Source organism: Aethalodelphis obliquidens, unplaced genomic scaffold (genome assembly GCF_003676395.1).
Source record: "Aethalodelphis obliquidens isolate GAN/ISIS:26980383/991018 unplaced genomic scaffold, ASM367639v1 scaffold14, whole genome shotgun sequence".
NCBI classification, from domain to species: Eukaryota; Metazoa; Chordata; class Mammalia; order Artiodactyla; family Delphinidae; genus Aethalodelphis; species Aethalodelphis obliquidens.
The window spans coordinates 27,584,460-27,604,748 of NW_020837958.1; the positions used below are offsets into that span (position 1 = coordinate 27,584,460).

General features: G+C 37.6%; 1 protein-coding gene across 1 annotated transcript; it reads left to right on the plus strand.

Annotated features, from left to right (window-relative positions):
* The first annotated feature begins 710 nt into the window (after positions 1-710).
* On the plus strand, positions 711-20,130 carry TPH1 (tryptophan hydroxylase 1). Its single transcript, XM_027115257.1, has 10 exons — positions 711-843; positions 4,858-5,041; positions 7,360-7,460; positions 10,324-10,391; positions 10,537-10,733; positions 12,735-12,870; positions 13,551-13,677; positions 15,619-15,714; positions 16,718-16,851; positions 17,364-20,130. The coding sequence occupies exons 1-10, from the start codon at positions 727-729 to the stop codon at positions 17,536-17,538; spliced, it is 1,335 nt and encodes a 444-aa protein (XP_026971058.1). The 5' UTR covers positions 711-726; the 3' UTR covers positions 17,539-20,130.
* The last annotated feature ends 159 nt before the right edge of the window (positions 20,131-20,289 follow it).

Here is a 20,289-nt window from a genome sequence, read left to right on the forward strand (position 1 = left end):
GCTGTATGTTATCACTTATATGTGGAATCTAAAAAAGGAAACAAGTGAATGAATATAACAAGAAGAACCAGACTTACAGATATAGAAAACAAACTGGTGGTTACCAGTGGGGAGAGAGGGGGATGAAGGGGCAAAATAGGGGTAGGAGATTAAGAGGTACAAATTACTATGTATAAAATGGATAAGCTACAAGGATTATATTGTACAGCACAGGGAATATAGCCAATATTTTATAATAACTTTAAATGGAATATAATCTATAAAAATATTGAATCACTATGTTGTACATCTGAAACTACAATAAAACCCAGTACAATAAAGTGCTAAAATTGTAAGGGGAGAGGAGGTAGGCTTTCATAGAGAAAGAGTACCCAGTTCAGGCCACAACAGTCAGGAAGACTGCAAGCAACCCATGGGCTTGAGTCATGCCCTGAAAGGATTGGATTAGAAAAAAAAGAAAATTACTAACATGTATTGTCTGCCTTTTATATTCTAGGCACTGTGCTAGGCAATGTTTTAGCTTATTGTGGTCTCATTACAGTTTTGCAAAGTATATATGTATATCCATGTTTTACAGGTGAGGAAACTAAAACTTGGTTAATGTTATCAGATATTGTCTGTTTCAAATATTATCTATGCTACCAAATATTGTCTACATTGTACAACTTTTTTTTTAGAACTTTCTATTTTCATACTTTATTTTTAGAGACGTACACCAGATTCATCATGATTGAAGACAATAAGGAAAACAAAGATCATTCCTTAGAAAAGGGAAGAGCAACTCTCATTTTTTCCTTAAAGAATGAAGTTGGAGGACTTATAAAAGCACTGAAAATCTTCCAGGTAAGCAGTCTCTGTATTTCTGCATAAAACTCTTATAAAATGGGTCTGTAAGATTATTTGTAAATTCTTCAGAGGTGGACTACAGAAATGTTTTAAACACTTAAGTTTCTAAAATACTGCTCGATTCTATCAAATGGGCAAAGGATACAAACAATTTATAGAAGAGGAGGTACAAATAACTAATAAAGAAATGGGGGAGGAAAGATTCACTTTACAGATTTTGAAGAAGCAAATTTTAATTTTATTTTAATTAAATGAAATATTGAAATTTTAATGATATTATTTAATGATACATTAATAATATATTAAATGCTATTTTTTTATATAGCAAAATAACAAAGATTCTACAGTTATACTACTCCCTACTGTTAAAGCTTCAATGCATTTGGCACTTAAATACACCTTTGGTGTGAGGGAAAATTGATGTGATGTGTAGGGAAACAATCTGGTAATATGTATTTTGAGTCTTAAAATGTTCACAAATTTTGACCCAGTAATTTTACTTCCATAAATCTATCCTAAGGAAATCAGGGTCAGCCAGTTAGAATAGGAATTTTTACTGAGTACTTACTAAGTACAGCACGTTCTGCTAGATATGAAGGTGTGTACCCTAACAAAGCAGACACAGTTCCAGCCCTCACAGTTGTGTATAATCTAGTGGAGAAGACAGACACTAAACAAATAATTTCAGTAAACAAATGATTACATGTGTGTAAACTGACCTGAAAGAGAAGTACCAGGTACTATGATAGCATTGAACTGGGAGACCTAACCCAGTTTAAGAGACACAAAGATTTATTTATAGGAATTAAAAAATTATAAACAAACTACTTGTCCTAAGATATGGGACAGGTTAAATTATACTACTAGAACATCATCGGTATTAAGCTTGTAGCCCCTGAAGGCAGGCCACCTGAGTTCAAGTCCTTGCTCTGTCACTTATTGGTTGTGTGATGGTGGGCAAATTAATTAGTCTCTCTGCATTTCATCTTAGCATCTATAAAATGAGAACCCTACCTACCTCACAGGGTCACTGTGAGAACTAATAAAATTAATATATTTCAAGTGCTTAGGATAGTTCAAAGTAAATTATCAATAAATGTTAGCTGTTTAGAAATCAGATTTATATCCATATGATATACTATTAAACAGCAGTTTGAAAATAATATTTCAAAGAATTTAAAATTCTAAATATAACAAATAGTCTAGAAGAGTTTGTGATAAAAAGCACCAGTTTTTTACCCAGCACCTCAGTTCCACTCCCTAGAGGCAATCTCTTTTAACTATTTCTGATCTTAGTTCTTTTAGCGGTGAATTTATAATGTCTAAATATTGTCCTGATCTCTCTGAGTTATCAATTTACATGATATTTATTTACTCTCTATTGTGAATGATACTGATACTGATACTTCCGTCCCTTCTTCCTCCTTCTCCTCCCCATATTTGATAATTACGTGATTACTGCAAGCTCTTCTTTTGATTACCTTGGAGTCTTTAAATAGTATACCTATATTTCTTCCATCAACTTTCTTTTTTATTTTGTCTTTAATCAAATAATACTTGTGCATGGTTTAAAAAGTCAACCCCACACTATAAAGCTTATAAAGAAAATAGCAGTCTTCTGCTTCATCTCTCTTCATTCCTAAATTCCATTTAATTTTTATGTTGACCTAGGTGCAGAGGGTTGAGCTAATCACACTCCTTAAATCACGTGGACACTGTCATCACTGATGTATACAGCCTCCTCCTGTTTTATTCCATCTCCATTTCTCTCCTCTGATAGACAACTGCTCTGATACGTTTGATCTACACACTGAATTGTTTTTTATGTTACTTAGAATCTATGTTGAGTTTCTGCATGTGCATGGACTGGTAATTTATATAAATGTTATTGTACATACACTTTTTCTTTTACTCAGCACTGTGTTTTGAAGACCTACCCGTGCAGCTACGTATCCATCTCATTCGTTCTTCTGACTGCTGCAATGGTGTTGTGGGCATGAATCCACCTATTTTTACTTATCCTCTGCCTATAGGGGGCAAGCATCTTCAACGCTTTTAACTATATTTTCTCATGGTAGCGTCCATATTTATAAGCAATATGCTTGTTCTGCTGCTATTCCTTGTTTTTTCCATTTGTAGATATTACCTATTGATTTTCTCCAGCGGAAGTGAAGGGTTAGCTTCCTTGGCACAGCTCCCTTTCCAGAGGCCCCTCAACTTCCCTTCCCCCATCTTCACAACGTAGTTATGCCCCAATTTTTGGCTATATCAGTCTTCAGTGTTTTCATTATAAAGATGATGTAAATCTTGTTCAAAGAAGAGCTATATTATCCGTTATTCTGACTCTTCTTTTCTTGTACAACAGGACTACAGCATAGTTTTTAAGGGCATAGACTATGGAGCTAGACAGCTTGAGTTTGAATTCCAGCTCTTACACTGATTAGCTGTGTGCATTTGGGCAAACTGCTTAACCTCTCTGTGCCTCTGTTGCTGTAATTGAAATATCTGATAAGGAATGTCTTATTACTTTAACTCTACCTGAATTTTCCTAGACCTTCTTGACTAAACTTTTCTTCCAGGTAAGAAGAAAAGAAACTAAATAACTTTTAAGTTATTTAGTTACATTTCCTCACCGAATTCCATCAAGTTTTTCATTTTGATAGCACTCAATTTTAGATTACTTTAGGAAGAATTGACATTTTGTGTCTTCTTCTCCAAAAACGTAATTTATAGGTTTATATTTATTCAAGTCATCATTCGGAAAATATTTATGAATGTACTCTTATTCTTAAAATCCATGAGAAATAGATTCAATAAAACTCTCCTTTACTCCTGATCAATTCCAATATATTTTGTAACTGGCTCTCTTGTATTGATTCCATGATAGATTCTACGTTCCAGGATAAACCCTGCCTATTCCAATTTCCCAACATCCCTGACATTCACTCTCCTTTCTTATTTATCAAGTTAATGTTCCCTGATAATTATCTCATCCCTACCTTTGCTCATACAATTCCTCCTGTTTGGAATTTTACTTCTTCCCTTCTGTCTTCCTATTCTATCTATTTTTTAAGACTCATCTCAGCTCCTATCTGCTCCATAGAACCTTCTACCTCCTCAAACTCCTGATGTTTTTTTCCGTTTCTGAATATCTTCTGCGCCTGAACACTCACTATTTGTATTTTCTCTTAGTCTTTCATGTGTTAGTCAACTAGATTGTAAACTCCTTGTACATCTTGCCCTCCTTTGTATGCTTCACAGCCATTACTTGGCTACACAGGTGTTCACTAAGTTAATTTAGATTCAACTGGTTAGTATTGGAGATCATCTACTCTAACTTTCTCGTTTTTTAGATGAAGAAAACTGTTGGGTGACTGGTTCTTATGTTTCATGATTATGTCACCAGGGCTTTTCCTCAGCACCCAGATTGGTAAGAGAAGATACCTTCCCCCCCCACAGGTTTACACATATGGACCCCACAGCTCAGGCTGGCACGCGAAGAGATCAGAAGCAGCAATCTGATTCAGCTGGTTACTGAGTTTGTAGCTTAAGATATTGGAGGTATTAAATATTCCATGTTCAAGCTGTTCATCTAATTGTATTAAATGCATTATTGCAAAGGAGACTTTTCTTTTGAAAGGACTAACACTAGATCACTTAAAAAAAACCTAGCCTTTATTTGTGAGAATTTTCAAAGGGTTCTTTTTATCTAGGAGACTAAGTCTTTTGATTTGAAGGCCAATCAGTTCTGGCAATCTGAGGGACTTTCTACTGGGTGTTAATTTAATTAGATTCTGGAGGGTGTGATGAATTTTTCAAACTTTTTTGGAATAGTACCTAATATTTAGGGGGAATTATTTTGCTGTTGATGGCACTAAAAACAGCCTTTTTTCCCTTTGGCTATTATGACAAGTGATGAGACTGAGCTTTAGTGGTAATGGAAGTAATCTTCTCAGAGACTGTAACCATTTGAGGCAGTCATGTGTGATCTTCATCCTCTGCTTTCCACAGGAGAAGCATGTGAACCTATTACACATTGAGTCCCGAAAATCAAAGAGAAGAAACTCAGAGTTTGAGATTTTTGTTGATTGTGATATCAATAGAGAACAATTGAATGATATTTTTCATCTGTTGAAGTCTCATACTAATGTTCTCTCTGTGAATCTACCAGATAATTTTACTGTGAAGGAAGATGGTAAGTTTGAAAAGTGAAAATACTACTCAGAAGATTAAGTGCGTAATGTGTGTCCTATCTTATGCTTAGCTTGAAGGCATGAAAGTAAAAGTAAAACACTGTCTATTCAAATTGCTTACAATCTGATACTGAAGAAGATACAAAATGTAATTGCTCAAAATGCTAAAGAAAAATTATAAAGCAACATTTTATCAAGGGCGAGAGAAGTGGAAAGGAAAACTTGAGTACAAGAAAGAATTTAGAATAGTTAGAAATCCATTGTTTTCTCAGTTTCCAAATCATCAGGCATTTCTTTTTTTTTTTTTTTTCGGTACGCGGACCTCTCACTGCTGTGGCCTGTCCTGTTGCGGAGCACAGGCTCCGGACGCACAGGTCCAGTGGCCATGGCTCACGGGCCCAGCTGCTCCGCGGCATGTGGGATCTTCCCAGACCGGGGCACGAACCTGTGTCCCCTGCATCGGCAGGCAGACTCTCAACCGCTGTGCCACCGGGGAAGCCCCATCAGGCATTTCTTGATTTCACAAACCTCCAGTTCACAATCCCTGAGCACTTAGTAACTCTTACAGGGCAGATACCTAGCAGATATTAAGTGAATATTTGAATTTGTTGAGAATGTGGACAATTACTGACAACTATGATGTGAAATACTCTATATATGAAATACAATATTCTTCCTTGTCCTCACTTCCACCAAAACCAAATGGAAAGCTTCTAAATTTTCAGATACTCAGGTAGCACAGAGATAATCTAAAATCTTCTACTGTGAAAAAATCCTTGCAGTTTACTTGGGGCAAGAGACAAATGGATAAATCAGTCACATTTTATATATGGTACTCAATTTAAAATAATCCCTTCAGATTATGTCACAATATTTGGGTGTAATCAGGGCTGATATTCATCTGTTATGTATTCATATGGCTGTATAAGGTATTAAAATATCAAGATTCTATGTCCATGTCTGGCTGGCAGATAGCTTTTCCCCTGAGTCCCTTAAGTGCTCCTCACCATGCCTGAAGCCCATGTGCCCCCAGTTCTCCCCTAGGAGTCCTGTGGCCACCACAAACAACTAGAAGATTAACACCTGATAGAGCAGGAGCCTGGGACCCTGCTTGTGTCTATTTTGAGTGATTGGTGCCCCTGTTGTTTTGTTGCTGAATCTCTTGAATATCACTTCTGGGTATGTTAGAGCATTAAACTGGAGCAAGAAGAATTGAGTCCTAGTCCTCTCTGTTCCATTAGAGATGAATGATCTTGGATAAGTTACTTCACCTCTCTGGCAAATGAAGAGTTTTATAGAGTCTAAAGAGTTCAGCTGATTTTTAGGGAACACCAACTTGTATCAGATATTTCTACTAAGAAATGGGGATACAAAAAGAAATAGTCCTACCCTGGAGTCGTTCCCATTCTTTTCTGTAAGACAGCCATATGCAGATACATTATAGTAAAACAGTAAAAGCTTTCAGAGAATTGGAGTCATAGTCATGGGAACCCAGATGATAGAGAATTAGCGCCACCTACAGGGTCAGGGAAAGCTCATTTTATTTGGGTCCTGAAGGAGGAGAAGGATATTCTCAAGAAAACAGAAGGATGAGGTGCAGCAGGATGTGGGATGGGATAGGTATTCCAGGGAGAAGACCAGCATTCACAAATCTCAGAGTTTTAGGAGAGCGTGTATGTATGAGGGATAGTGAGAAGATCAAAGTAGCAAAGACATAAATGATCTCTAATATCCTTTTAATCAACAAAAATAAACAGAGTTTTAATTAAATTTGCTAATTAAAAATTAGGCTTGGGGTTTCCGTGGTGGCGCAGTGGTTGAGAGTCCGCCTGCCAATGCAGGGGACACGGGTTCGTGCCCCGGTCCGGGAAGATCCCACATGCCGCGGAGAGGCTGGGCCCGTGAGCCATGGCCGCTGAGCCTGCGCATCCGGAGCTTGTGCTCCGCAACGGGAGGGGCCACAACAGTGAGAGGCCCGCGTACTGCCAAAAAAAAAAAAAAAAAAAAAAAAATTAGCCTTACTCTTTAAGACTAGCTAAATATGTAGCTTAAATTTTTTTGAACTTTTGGTCTATTACTAAAGTGCATCATTTCTGCAATGCTTAGGAAATTAAGGCTTAAAATATTTTTAAACTCAAAAACTTTGAATAAGATTTACTTATTAAAACTAGACCAATTTACTTGTATACATTGTGCCTCAACGTACGAGCTAAAATTAAAAATCTCATCCAAATGCATTTATGACTTTCTTAATTTCTTTTTCTTTATTGCCTAATTTAAGATGGTCTCTTCAACTGTTAGTGTTTTTTGTATTTTTCAGGTATGGAAACTGTTCCTTGGTTTCCAAAGAAGATTTCTGACCTGGACCATTGTGCTAACAGAGTTCTGATGTATGGATCTGAACTGGATGCTGACCATCCTGTAAATATTTTAAATAAATATTTTCATGAAAATAAGTTAAAGCAAACTAAAAAATTAAGGGTATTATTTTTCTTTTCTGGAGAAAGTGCTTATTCTAGACTAAATAGGATCTTGATTAATCTGGGTTTCAGGAAGTGTTATTAGTCCTTCATGTTGGTGGACTTGAAACCAAGTGACTGAAGAGCATCCAATTTCATTGGCTCCAAAACATCTGTGTCATGCCTGGAATTCGTATCACTAAGAGCTATTCCAAGAATTACACTACAATGAACACCGTATCTGCAGTCGGTTTCTATCAAAATGGGCATGGGCTATTGGAGAGGGGAGTAAAGATAGGAAGGGGGAAATCATCACCCACACTGCCCAGCATAATTGGTTTATTATGCAGTTGATGAATTAGGAAGCTGTTTCCTTGGAAAATCATATGGGATACAGTACAGGCATGAGTTGGAGAATTAGTAAGTCTAGAGCATTAGGACTTCTTATGGAGCTCTAGGATCCTGGGAGGGGAGGAGAGAAGAGAGTCAGCAGTAGAGTTGCACAGACCAGGGATTTAATCTAGCTTCTATCACTTATTAGCTGTGTGAATGTGACCGTATACTGCCTTAGACAACCCCAGCCGATCCATCCATTTATTCTATAATATCTCATTGAATAAGTATTGGAATTAATAATTTGCTGTACCTGCACTCTGGGAGCTTCCAGTCAAGTTGACAAAGTAAAGCACACACACACACATATATAAACAAAATACAAGATTTAAGTATGAAAAGTGTGCTAAGTGGCATGAACAGACTGCTTTGAGATATACACAAGAGAGTAAACACTTCTAGCTGAAGAGGTCAGAGAAAGGCAACCTTGTTAACCTTGTTAACTTGGCCTTAAAGAATTTTGGCAGGAAAGAGATGGAGAGGAAGGACAGTTCATTGCAAAATGAGCAAAGGTTCAGAGGCAAGAAAATCTGGGGCATGTTTACGGAAAGGTGTGTAAATCAGTTTTACTGACCTACTACCAAGTCCTGCTGATTTTCACCTCCAAGATATTTCTTTAATTTGTTCCTTGTTTATTCTTACTACCACATCCCTTAACTGGTCTTCCTGCCTCCAGCCTTGCCGCCTCAAACCTGTCCTCATAGTCACTAGAATGATCTAAAGCCTCAGTATAACCGTTATCCCTCTTGTGCCTAAAAATCACCAATGTTACCTCAGTACAGATCTAAGAAAACTGAAAACATAAGCCCACGCAAAAACTTGTACACAAATGTTCATAGAAGCATTATTCATAGTAGCAAAAAAGTGGAAACAACCCAAATATCCATCCACTGGTGAATGGATAAGTAAAGCATGGTATGTCCCCAACATGGATATTAATGGCCATAAAAAAGCATGAATTACTCAACATGCTACAACAGGGGTGAACCTTGAAAACACTGTGATAGTGAAAGAAGCCAGTCACAAAAGGCCATACATTGTGTGATTTCTTTTACATGAAATATCCAGAAGTGGCAAATTCATAGCAACAGGAAGTAGATTACTGTTTGCCAGGGCTGGGGGTGAGGGAAAATGAGGATAGACTGCGAATGAGCAGGGTGTTTTTTTTCAGTGTGATAAAATGTTCTGAAATTATGGTGGAGGTGGTTGCACAACACTGTGAATATCCTAAACCCCCCTAAATTGTACACTTTAAAATGTCAGTTTTAAGGTATGTGAGTTATATCTTGATAAAGCTGTTATTTTTTAAAAAAAAAAAAAAAACCCAATGGCTTCCAATTACCCCAAGACTAAAATCCAAGCTCTCAAACAGACCTTTACTAGCAGACCCATAACTAGTCTTCACCGTGCTCCACCTCACTCTCCAGGCTCCAGTAACTTTGGATTACCTGTACTTTCTTAGGTGCAACATGCTGTTTTTCATTTCTGCGCTGTCCTTGGTGCTGTGCTTTCTGTCCTTCTCCCCCTGGCTCTCCCCACTCCTCTTTTAGCTTAGGAGTCATTGCTAGGGACCCTTTCCTGACCCCCACTACCCTCTTCGCATACTCTGGATTATGAGTTTCTTTCTGAGTTCAAGTGGTATTTTGTGCCTGTCTGTAATAAGGCACTTACCATATTGTTTCAAAACAATTGGTTAAAGTAAACTCCTTGAAGACCCAGATTGTGCTGTGTTTCTCTGAATTTCAGCACAAGGCCAGGTGCATAGTAGGGACTTGTAAATCTGTGTTAAACACACGAGTCTCATTCTTTCCTTTCAAGTGTCCTCCCCTTCTTTCCTATTTTGTATTATTGGCTATTTCCTCCTAAGATTTGCTTTTTGATGCCTTATTTTGTCTATTTTTTTCTTAAATATTTTTCATAGGTATAAATTCTAGTGTTACTATCTCTTCTATCTTTTCATCATTAATTGCTTCTACAAATGATTAATATGTCTGCATTTTGCAATAAAATCTGAAGCTAGATTCAGTTGCCATGATTTCAAATATTAGTAATTACTACTTTGTTACTAATTACAGGAAAATATAACTGAAGATGTAGTCAAATGATTAAGAAAAAACTCACCCTTGGAAAAGAGCCATGTATTTTAACTAGGGTGGTGCTTTTCTTTTTCCTCAAACTATTTTATTTTTGTAGCTACTGTAGTATTTTTGAATCTATAGTATCTTTTATCTTTGCAGCCACTATCGTATGAATCTGTCATATAATGTTGACTTTAAAAGAAAAATGATCATAAATTTCTAAACAGTGCTTGCTCAAAATAACAGTTATATAGCGCTTCAGTATAGTCACTTGAATAATAATGAAATGTTTTCTAAGTCATTTGTTAAGTATTTTTTAGTATACATATTTAAAAACTTTTCTTTAATTATCAGGGCTTCAAAGACAATGTCTATCGTAAAAGACGAAAGTATTTTGCAGACTTGGCTATGAACTATAAACAGTAAGTGTACTATAAAAATAACTTATTCAACTTTGAACTAATGAAATAAATGGAGTAAATTATGCCTATATAGTAAATAGAAAACAAGATACGTGCTACTGTTTATTGGATGCTAATTCAAGATAACTTCTCTTTATCTCATTAGTGGAGACCCCATTCCTAACGTTGAATTCACTGAGGAGGAGATTAAGACCTGGGGAACTGTGTTCCGAGAGCTCAACAAACTTTACCCAACCCATGCCTGCAGAGAGTATCTCAAAAACTTACCTTTGCTTTCTAAATACTGTGGATACCGGGAAGATAATATCCCACAATTGGAAGATGTCTCAAACTTTTTAAAAGGTAATGAAATGATTAATTTTTTGTAAGGGGAATATTGAACTCCATTTCAATGACAATAGAATTTTTAATAGAGGACTAAAGTCCAGTTATTTGGGAGGTCAGAATTTTTCTGTATTCTGTCCTGGCAATTCTCCAGGCACCACGTTTGAAGAGGGACGTTCATAACCTGGAGCAAATGTAGAGGAGAGTGAGCAGAATTGTAAGAGGATTGGAAAATGTATCATATAAATAAAATTTGAAGGATTCTCAGGGTGTTTAACCTGGAAATTTAGGGGACTTTATAGATTTATTTAAATATTTGAAGGTCATCTTATGTTATAGAGGGATTCCTATGTGGCTCTGAAGTAAAGGACAGTCGGATAGAAACAGCAAACTTTTAGTTCGAAACGGACAAGATCCTGTTAAAAGAGCCATCTGAAAATGGGACAGGCTCATGAGATGGTTAGTTCCACATCCATGGAGATGTTCATGCAAAAGTTCCACACCCACTAGAGGGATGTGATAGAGGAGATTCAAGCACCTTTGGGAAGGTTGGAGTAAATGATCGCTGAAGCCCCTTTCCACACTAAGATTCTATCGTTTTCTCAAAGAAGAAGATGTGTTAATAGAAGCATAAACAAAGACTAAGGACAATTTTGCTCCTTTTAGTTCATCATGCTTACTTGGTCCAGGCTTCCTTATTTTTTCTCACTAGTATAGGAAGTAAAAGGATCAGTGATCTCCAGGATCTACAATATGTAAGAAAAATAAATATTCCCCTTTGATCTCAGCAGATTAGAACCTTAGGGGAAAAAATAGGCATTATGTTTTTGACCCAAAGGGAGTTTATCTTATTTCCATCATGATCTGAAATTACTATCTTTGAATTTATTATATAGACTGTTATAAAAAATACATATTTATTCAACTCCATAATTCTCATTCCTCAACCACTATACACAAAACTAAGAACTAAACAGGAGAGGGCAATATAGTTTTTACAAGGGAAGAACTCATATAAGTGGTTCCTACAAAAACTAGATTTAAAAAAAATAGTGATTAAGAATGGCAGAGAACCAAAGCACATGACCTTGTGTGACTTAACAAAGATGGACTAGCATATGCTACAGAAGTTGTTATCAAATCACACTTGCATGAGATCTGGAGGCAATAGTTTGTTATAGATGCAAAACTGAAAGCTGATCACTTGGGGTCTGGAGCTTGAGCAGGCTGCAGAGCTTGTTGCTAAAGGTGTTTCAAGGGAACGTGTCAAAGAGAGAAACCAATATTAAAAGACAGTTCAAACAAAACATGAATTGGAAGGGGCTACCTGCCCTGGCAAATATGGTGGCCACTAGACAACCGTGGCTGTTTAAATAATTTAAATGAATGTAGGGACTTCCCGGTAGTCCAGTGGTTAAGACTCTGCCTTCCAATGCAGGGGGCATGGGTTCCATCCCTGGTTGGGGAACTGAGATCCCACATGCTGTGTCGTGCGGCCAAAAATAAATAAATAAATAAAATAAAGTTAAAAAAAATAAAATGAATGTAAATCAAAATGTTAGTTCCCCAGCCACATTAGCCACATTTCAAGGGCTCCATAGCCACACGTGGCTAGTGGCTAGCAATAGGCTAGATGTTGAACATTTCCATCTTTGTGAAAAATTCTTTTGCCCATCGGAGTGGGAGAATCCAAGTACAAAGCATTGGGGTGGAACTGGAATTACCAGAGTGTGAGAGTTTGAAATGAAGGACAAGATCAGAGCTTATAGAGGTCCCCAGAGCCACTGCAGCCTAGTGGAAGGTGACTTTTACAGTGGGCATGCAGACTCAGGTATTGGGGAATGAAAGAGCACCATCCAGTTTAGATAACAAAGAAACTACAAGAGGTAGTACTGGCTAAAAATGACGTAGTTTCAAAAATGGTTCTGATCTAAATTAATAGATCTTGTTAGTGAGTTTTTTAAAAAAAGAAAAGTAAGATTGTCTATTCTAGTGAAGATTTTCTCCTTTGCTTTGCAGAGCGCACAGGTTTTTCCATCCGTCCTGTGGCTGGTTACTTATCACCAAGAGATTTCTTATCAGGTTTAGCCTTTCGAGTTTTTCACTGCACACAGTATGTGAGACACAGTTCAGATCCCCTCTATACCCCAGAGCCGTAAGTACTTCTACTGCAGCATCCATCCATCGATATGGTACCTACGTCATGATTTTTTGTGAGGATCAAGCGAATTAGCACATGTAAAGCATTTTGAATGGTGCCTGGCATGTAATACATGATCCACGCTCTATACATGTTAACCGTTATTATTACCATTATTAATTGACAACCTATTAGGTGCCAAGTGCTGTCCTAAGCATAGGGGATGTAAGACTGAAAAAAATCAAAGTTTCCTGCCTTCATAGACCTTATATTCCAATGGGAGATATAGATAATAAACAAACAAGTAAATGTATATATATATAAAATTCAGATGGTTATAAGTACCATGGAGAAAAATAAAGTAGGGAAAGGGGACAGAGTTGTGTGTGTGTGGGTGTTTCTACTTTGAAAAGGGTGATCAGAAAAGGACTGACTGAGAAGGTCACATTTGAGTAGAGACCTGGTTTGGGGGTTGGGGGGTTGACATGTGGATGTCTGTGCGTATTTGTATGAACTTACATATGTGTGTTTGTGAGTGGCCAAGGTTTTGTAATAGTGTCCTTTGTGGTCCATTTCCAAAGTAATACCACCTGATCAATTTGAATAAAAGTAAGATCAGGTTTTGATTTGATTGAATGGTTGATTATGCATTTATGTTAAATGTCACAGTGTGACAACTTGTACCTCTTTTTCAGAGATACCTGCCATGAACTCTTGGGTCATGTCCCCCTTTTGGCTGAACCTAGTTTTGCTCAGTTCTCCCAAGAAATTGGCCTGGCTTCTCTTGGAGCTTCAGAAGAGGCTGTTCAAAAACTAGCAACGGTATAAATCTGGAAATAGCTGTATGGATCAGTAATCTTTAACTGGGGTGGGCTGTGGGTATTTGTGTAGTTTAAAAGTACCTACTCAAGATGAGCATTAGAAAATTTGTCTTTGCTCATATTTAATTTAATTTAAATAATTTAAAAAAACATTAAAGGAAGATGTAAAAATTTAAGGCTTATCCAAAGAAGACCTGAGCTTTAAAAAAAAAAAAAAAGGCAGAGAGACAGAGAACACTAGAATACAGTAATGTTAACAGTTGGTATACCTTCTTTTTTTAGTAAAAATGATAGGTTCCTTAAAAATGATGCTAAAAATATTTTTGAGCACTAGGTACAAAACATGCTGGAAATAGAAAGATGAATAAGGCCTGGTTCCCACCTTCAAGGAACTTATACACAGACACTTATGTTAGAATGAAAGGAGGTCTGTAGAGAAGCTCAGGCAGGGTGCTCTGGGAGTGCAGAGAACTGCCTGTGGAAGGTTTCATGGAAGATGAACATCTGGACCAGCCCTGGGAAGATGAGTAATGTTTTCACCTGCCAGGAAAGGAAGGAAGAGCATCTTAGGATGAGGACACACAAGGAAAGACAGGAGGTGCTTGGTGTATCTGAGGAAATGACAAGAAGCTGGAGCAGAGTGTGTGAGGTTTGGGGAGGTGGTGTGAAATAGGCTAGATGGTTAGAACAGTGCTCTCAAATTGTGGTTTGGGGACCCCACAGGGTCCTTGAGTAAAAGATCCATTCAAAATGCAGAGTGAATTTTAATGTGAGGGACAGAGTTCATTGATATGGTTTCAGATTCCACATTACAGCTGTACTTTAAGAAATTACCACTTGTTGAGTTTTGATGTTGTGTCAAAGAAGAATAGCCACAATTATCTGAGAAGGCTATTACAATATTCAACCGTCTTCCAACTACTTATCTGTTTGAGGCTGACTTCTCTCCACATGCTTGAACCAAAACAATCTATTGTGACAGATTTAATGCAGAAGCAGATGTGAGAATCCATCTGTTTTCCAGCCAGACATTAAATAATATCAATCCGGACACTAAAAAGATTTGTGACAATATAAAACAATGCAACTTTTCTCACCGTTTTTTTCTTTCTTTTTTTTTTTTTGCGGTACGCGGGCCCCTCACTGCTGTGGCCTCTCCCGTTGCGGAGCACAGGTTCTGGACGCGCAGGCCCAGCGACCACGGCCCACGGGCCCAGCCGCTCCGCGGCACGTGGGATCCTCCCGGACTGGGGCACAAACCTGCGTCCCCTGCATCGGCAGGCGGACTCCCAACCACTGCGCCACCAGGGAAGCCCTCTCACCGTTTTTTTGTACAATATAGTTACTTTTGATTAAAATGTTATTTGTGTTACCATAAAATGGTTTATTATAATTTTAACATTAATTAGTAAACATTTAAATTTTTCTCAGTTTACATTTTTAATATGGTAAATATAGCTAGCTCTATCCCACATAAACAAAAGGTCTTTGGGGTCCTCAGTAATTTAAAATATTTATTTATTTATTTATTTACTTATTTATTTTGGCGGTGTTGAGTCTTAGTTGCCACACACGGGCTCTTCATTTCTCCATGTGGGATCTTTAGTTGTGGCATGCAGACTTCTTAGTTGAGGCATGCATGCAGGATCTAGTTCCCCTACCAGGGATCGAACCCGGGCCCCTGCATTGAGAGTGTGGAGTCTTACCTACTGGACCACCAGGGAAGTCCCTCCTCAGTAATTTTTAAGAGTATATAAGAGTTCTGGGAACAAAAGTTTGAGAAGTCTGGTTTGGAACGAGGTCAGATTGTAGAAATACTTGTGAGCTATGCTGGGGGTCTTGCATTTTATTCCAGGGTACTTTGGGTCAGTGACTAAGAGTTGTAATTTGTTTTAAATTGAGTCCTTCAGGATGTGAAAGTAATACTGATGTCATTTTGCAGTGCTACTTCTTCACTGTGGAGTTTGGTCTATGTAAACAAGAGGGGCAGCTAAGAGTCTTCGGTGCTGGCTTACTTTCTTCCATCAGTGAACTCAAAGTAAGAGCTGTAAATCTTTGCACATAACCATATTCACTTAATGTAATTGATATGACCTGAAATAGTTTCTGGATTTTAATTTATTTATTTTTATTATTTATTTATTTATTATTTTTGGCTGCCTTGGGTCTTTGTTGCTGCGCGTGGGCTTTCTCTAGTTGTGGCAAGTGGGGGCTACTCCTTGTTGTGGTACGCAGGCTTCTCATTGTGGTGGCTTCTCTTGTTGTGGAACACAGGCTCTAGGTGTGTGGGCTTTAGTAGTTGTGGCACGTGGGCTCTAGAGCGCAGGCTCAGTAGTTGTGGTGTACGGGCTTAGTTGCTCCGCGGCATGTGGGATCTTCCCAGACCACGGCTTGAACCCATGTCCCCTGCATTGGCAGGCGGATTCTTAACCACTGTGCCACCAGGGAAGCCCTAGTTTTTGGCTCTCAATAAGAGCTTACTGTGGGAAATACTTGGGGTGGCAGTAAACATTACCTAAGAGGCATTTTTCTCTATTTCCTAAGTTTTCTAAATAGATATAGATAACTATTCAGAATATAGTTATATCTTTTAAATAAAAATGTATTTTAAAACAAAGTCTTGCTGTTGCCTCACCATTTTTGGTGTGCTAGCAACAACTTCAGTAATTTCTAGGGAATTCTTTGAGATGTATTATTTATCCAATAAAAGAATGAACTTATGTTTGTTGAGTGGTGGATGTGCATGAAATATTGTCCAAGGTACAGTCTTTCTCTCAAGGAGCCTACCACCTGCTGGTGGGTACAAGTCATGTATAGGAATAACCAGTGTAGGGTAGAAAGCAGATGCCATAATGCAGGAATAAATAAATAAAGATCCTTGGGTACCTCCTAAATGGAGAAGAGTGTTAGAACAATGGAGTGGTCTTGGGGCGTTTATAGAGATAGCAAACCATTTGTTTTGCTGGCTCTGGCAGTTGGGTGTAGAATGTGATCATGAAAATAGATAGTATCCTTTGATTCACTGACTCTTCATCCTCTAGCACGCACTTTCTGGACATGCCAAAGTAAAGCCCTTTGATCCTAAGATTACCTGCAAACAGGAGTGTCTCATCACAACTTTTCAGGATGTCTACTTTGTATCTGAAAGCTTTGAAGATGCAAAGGAGAAGATGAGGTAAAGTATATCTTCCTCATGCCTTAATTTTCCTCTGTAAAAGATAGGTCCAATAATGGTAACAAGTCACAGAAGCAAGCAGCTGGATAATTAGAAGCCCACTAGGCACCTTTTGCCTGTAACACATCTCTCTTTCACAGTAAATATTTAGGGTGTATTGTTTATAATGATGTTCAGTGTTGCAAATATAAATCAGATACACTGAGAAATTGGTTACTTCCTATTCCTTCCTATCAGAGAGTTTATAATCTAATAGGAAAAATAAACTGTATGCAAATTACTATATAACAACTAGGAAGCCTTAAAGAGATACAGATGAAACGCTGTTCTGCATTTCATTCAGGAGCAATTCATTCCAGCTAGGGGAACAGGGAAAGCCTAATGGCATTTGAGAAAGGACTTGAAGAATACACAAGATTTAGATATGTTAATTTTTAGACTAACGGACAGTATTTGGTTTTTATCATTTTCTCCCTAGAAACTGATTGCCTCATATTTTTTTTCTTAAATAGAGAATTTACCAAAACAATCAGGCGTCCATTTGGAGTGAAGTATAATCCGTATACACGGAGTATTCAGATCTTGAAGGACACCAAGAGCATAACCAGTGCCATGAATGAGCTGCAGCATGAGCTTGATGTTGTCAGTGATGCCCTTGCTAAAGTCAGCAGGCAGCTGAGCATCTGACAGTTGCCAGTCCTAATCCCGAAAGCATCTGAGCATTCAGAGGCCTGTGGGCCAACTGTTGCTTTGCTTGATGACCTGGTTGTGGAGGAACAGCAGCCAAACAATCTTCTCTATTCCCATTCCTTAATGGACCATTAGTCTTTGAAAATGTGTACCTGGATACTCTAGCCACTACTTTTTTTTTCTTTTGGTAACAGCTTTAGTGAAGTGTAGCCTAATTTTATTTTCCCCAGTTCTTGAGTAAAATGACTTCAATGATCACTTACAATACCTTGGTGGTTATTATGGAACTGATCCACATTGTTACTTAAGATTCTCTTATTTCTACAATAGCTTACTTATAACTGAATTTGTGCCAAGCTTGGTCACATTCACATGCCCAAATTTAATAGGGGATCAGCTGTCTCTGCTGCTAGCCTGAGCAAAAGCAGAGAGGCCTTTGCATATGAAACATACCTGGTAAAGAGCAAATAGTCTATTTTCAAGTGTAGTGTCTTGTAGGGAAAAAGGAGTATTTAAGTCTAGAAAGGTTGATTGGAGTATAATCCTTAAGTCCAGGTGAAGAATTTGTGACTTTATTTTGAAGGCACTAGGGAGCCCCTGCCCGAGTGACCATCCTCCTTGAAACTCTTTTCTTTCTGTGGCATTGCATATGTTTTACATTATCTGTCCTACTCAAGAGGCCAAAGGGAGCTTGCAAGGCCCTGAACTCCGACATGCAGCCCCAGAGAATATCCTCAGGTTAGCAGGAGACAGTGTTGTCCAAGGGAGAGTTCAAACTGAGACAGATGAGAAGCGTGCAAAGTTTAAGTTGGAAAAGCAGTGCCAAGCACTTTATTTCCAAGGTATAAGGTGAGACCATAAATAGGAAGGTCAGGCGTGACAGTCGAGTGTGGGGAAATGGGGAGGAGATGGTGTAAGAAAAGTCAAGAAGAGCATTTTAGGACTGACACTGTAATAATGAAGGCTGCAAGCACTGGCTTTTATGTGGTGTCAGCGGTGTAGTACAGGGAGCAGGCTTGGTATAAAGCAGTAAAGCTGGAATCCCCAGGATAGGCTTGTGTCTCTTCAGTTTGCTCCTTTCCTCCCCCCACCCACTAAAGGAAGACTTTCCTCAAGTTTCTGTCTTTAGCCCTCTTCTCTCTCTGCTCTCTGTTCACGGGAGATGTCATCCGTGTCCATGACTTTCTTATTTCATGTCTCCCATATTTGCAATTCTAACCCTGACATCTGTCTTGAGTTTTTGCCTCTTACATCCAGCTGCCTGCCAGATATTTCCATCTAGATGTCCCATGAATTAGGCCAATGTTGTGTAACTTCTTGTGGCACCATTCATTAGAATGAAATGGGGTTGTGCAACATGGCAGCCCTGCCAAATATCTTAAACTCTATAGGTCCGAAAAGAAACTCAGAATCACCAGAATTTTGTGCCCCATCAGTTTCCTCTCCCAGTGATCTCATTTCTATTGATTGTATGAAGGGTCATATTTTCAGCCAATTTCCCATTCTTAATCAGCTATTTAAAGACCGTGTCCTTAATTTTTTCACATTAATAGTCAAATTGAATACCATTTAACATGTTTTATTTCAACAGACAACTAGATATTTTAATCCTTTTTAGGCCTCAAAGGAAATTATTTTAAAAACTCTTAAAAATTTATTTCATTTTATGTTATACAAGGAAATAGAATTAGGAAGAATAATTCATGCTACTTCAGATTTTTACATTACTTATAAATTTTAATAGCTGATCAACTGTTAAGTATACCTTTGATAGTACTAGATCTAAGTCAGCTAATCTAAAACCTTTTGAAATATTGGTTAGGTCGTTTATAGTTAGTGTATTTGGTTGCAAGGAAATCTATGAAGCAAACTAGGATAGATAGCAAATAACAACAAATCATGCATACTGTATCTGGTTTGGTTATTTTCATACAACTTTGATCATTGCAAAGAATCGTAGTTATTGAATTTTTAAATGATGGTATTTCAAATCACTCTATGACAAAAGCACACTAAAGTAAATGTTAAAGACACAACGATTATAATTCACATCTTCAGAATAATGGAAATATTTAATGATTGGTTTCAGTTCTTTCTTCTAACCTCTGAATTTAAGATATTTGGTAAATGAGGAGTTCTGAGAGTCTTAGAGTTTTCATGCATTTTAAATATATTTCTTCAAATATATGAGAACAGAATTGAACCAAAAGTGTGGTTCATAATTCTTAATCAGTGAGTTATTACTCAGGGACATAGATGGTATGTTCCTGACTTTTTGAAGAATGCTCCAAAATCTGGTTGTCAGTTGCCTGTATTTCTTAATCTGCCAATTCTGTCATTTGGAGTTATACAGTGGTTATGACACGCCAAAGTGTACAGAACTATAGTTCATTATTAAATTGCCTTCCAAACTGAAAAAATTAAAAATCCTGGAATTGTCTAAAGGAACACATAATAGAGTTCATATATTAATTTCTAGGAAATGTATAAAGATACTGTGATCTTATTTCAGTTCGTCTTTATTTTACTATATGATATACACTTATGACTTGCAAGTTTGTTATTCAACTGGATAATAAAAGGACACAAAATTCATGTTCTCACTAAGCATTTTTTTTGTCAAATGTATGTTAAAAACTGATTTAAATGTATATTAGCAATTTCATTAGTTTCAGAAATCTGTAAGTTCCTTATACTTCTTTAAAAAGCCTACAAATATGTGATGTAAAGGGAGCCAGACACACCTGG

Excerpts from the sequence above, each read along its gene's own strand:
- TPH1 (XM_027115257.1), top strand. The coding sequence starts at position 727 with ATGATTGAAGACAATAAGGAAAACAAAGATCATTCCTTAGAAAAGGGA. Across the intron at positions 5,042-7,359 it reads TTTTACTGTGAAGGAAGATG|GTATGGAAACTGTTCCTTGG; the intron begins GTAAGTTTGAAA and ends TGTATTTTTCAG. Across the intron at positions 10,734-12,734 it reads TGTCTCAAACTTTTTAAAAG|AGCGCACAGGTTTTTCCATC; the intron begins GTAATGAAATGA and ends TTTGCTTTGCAG.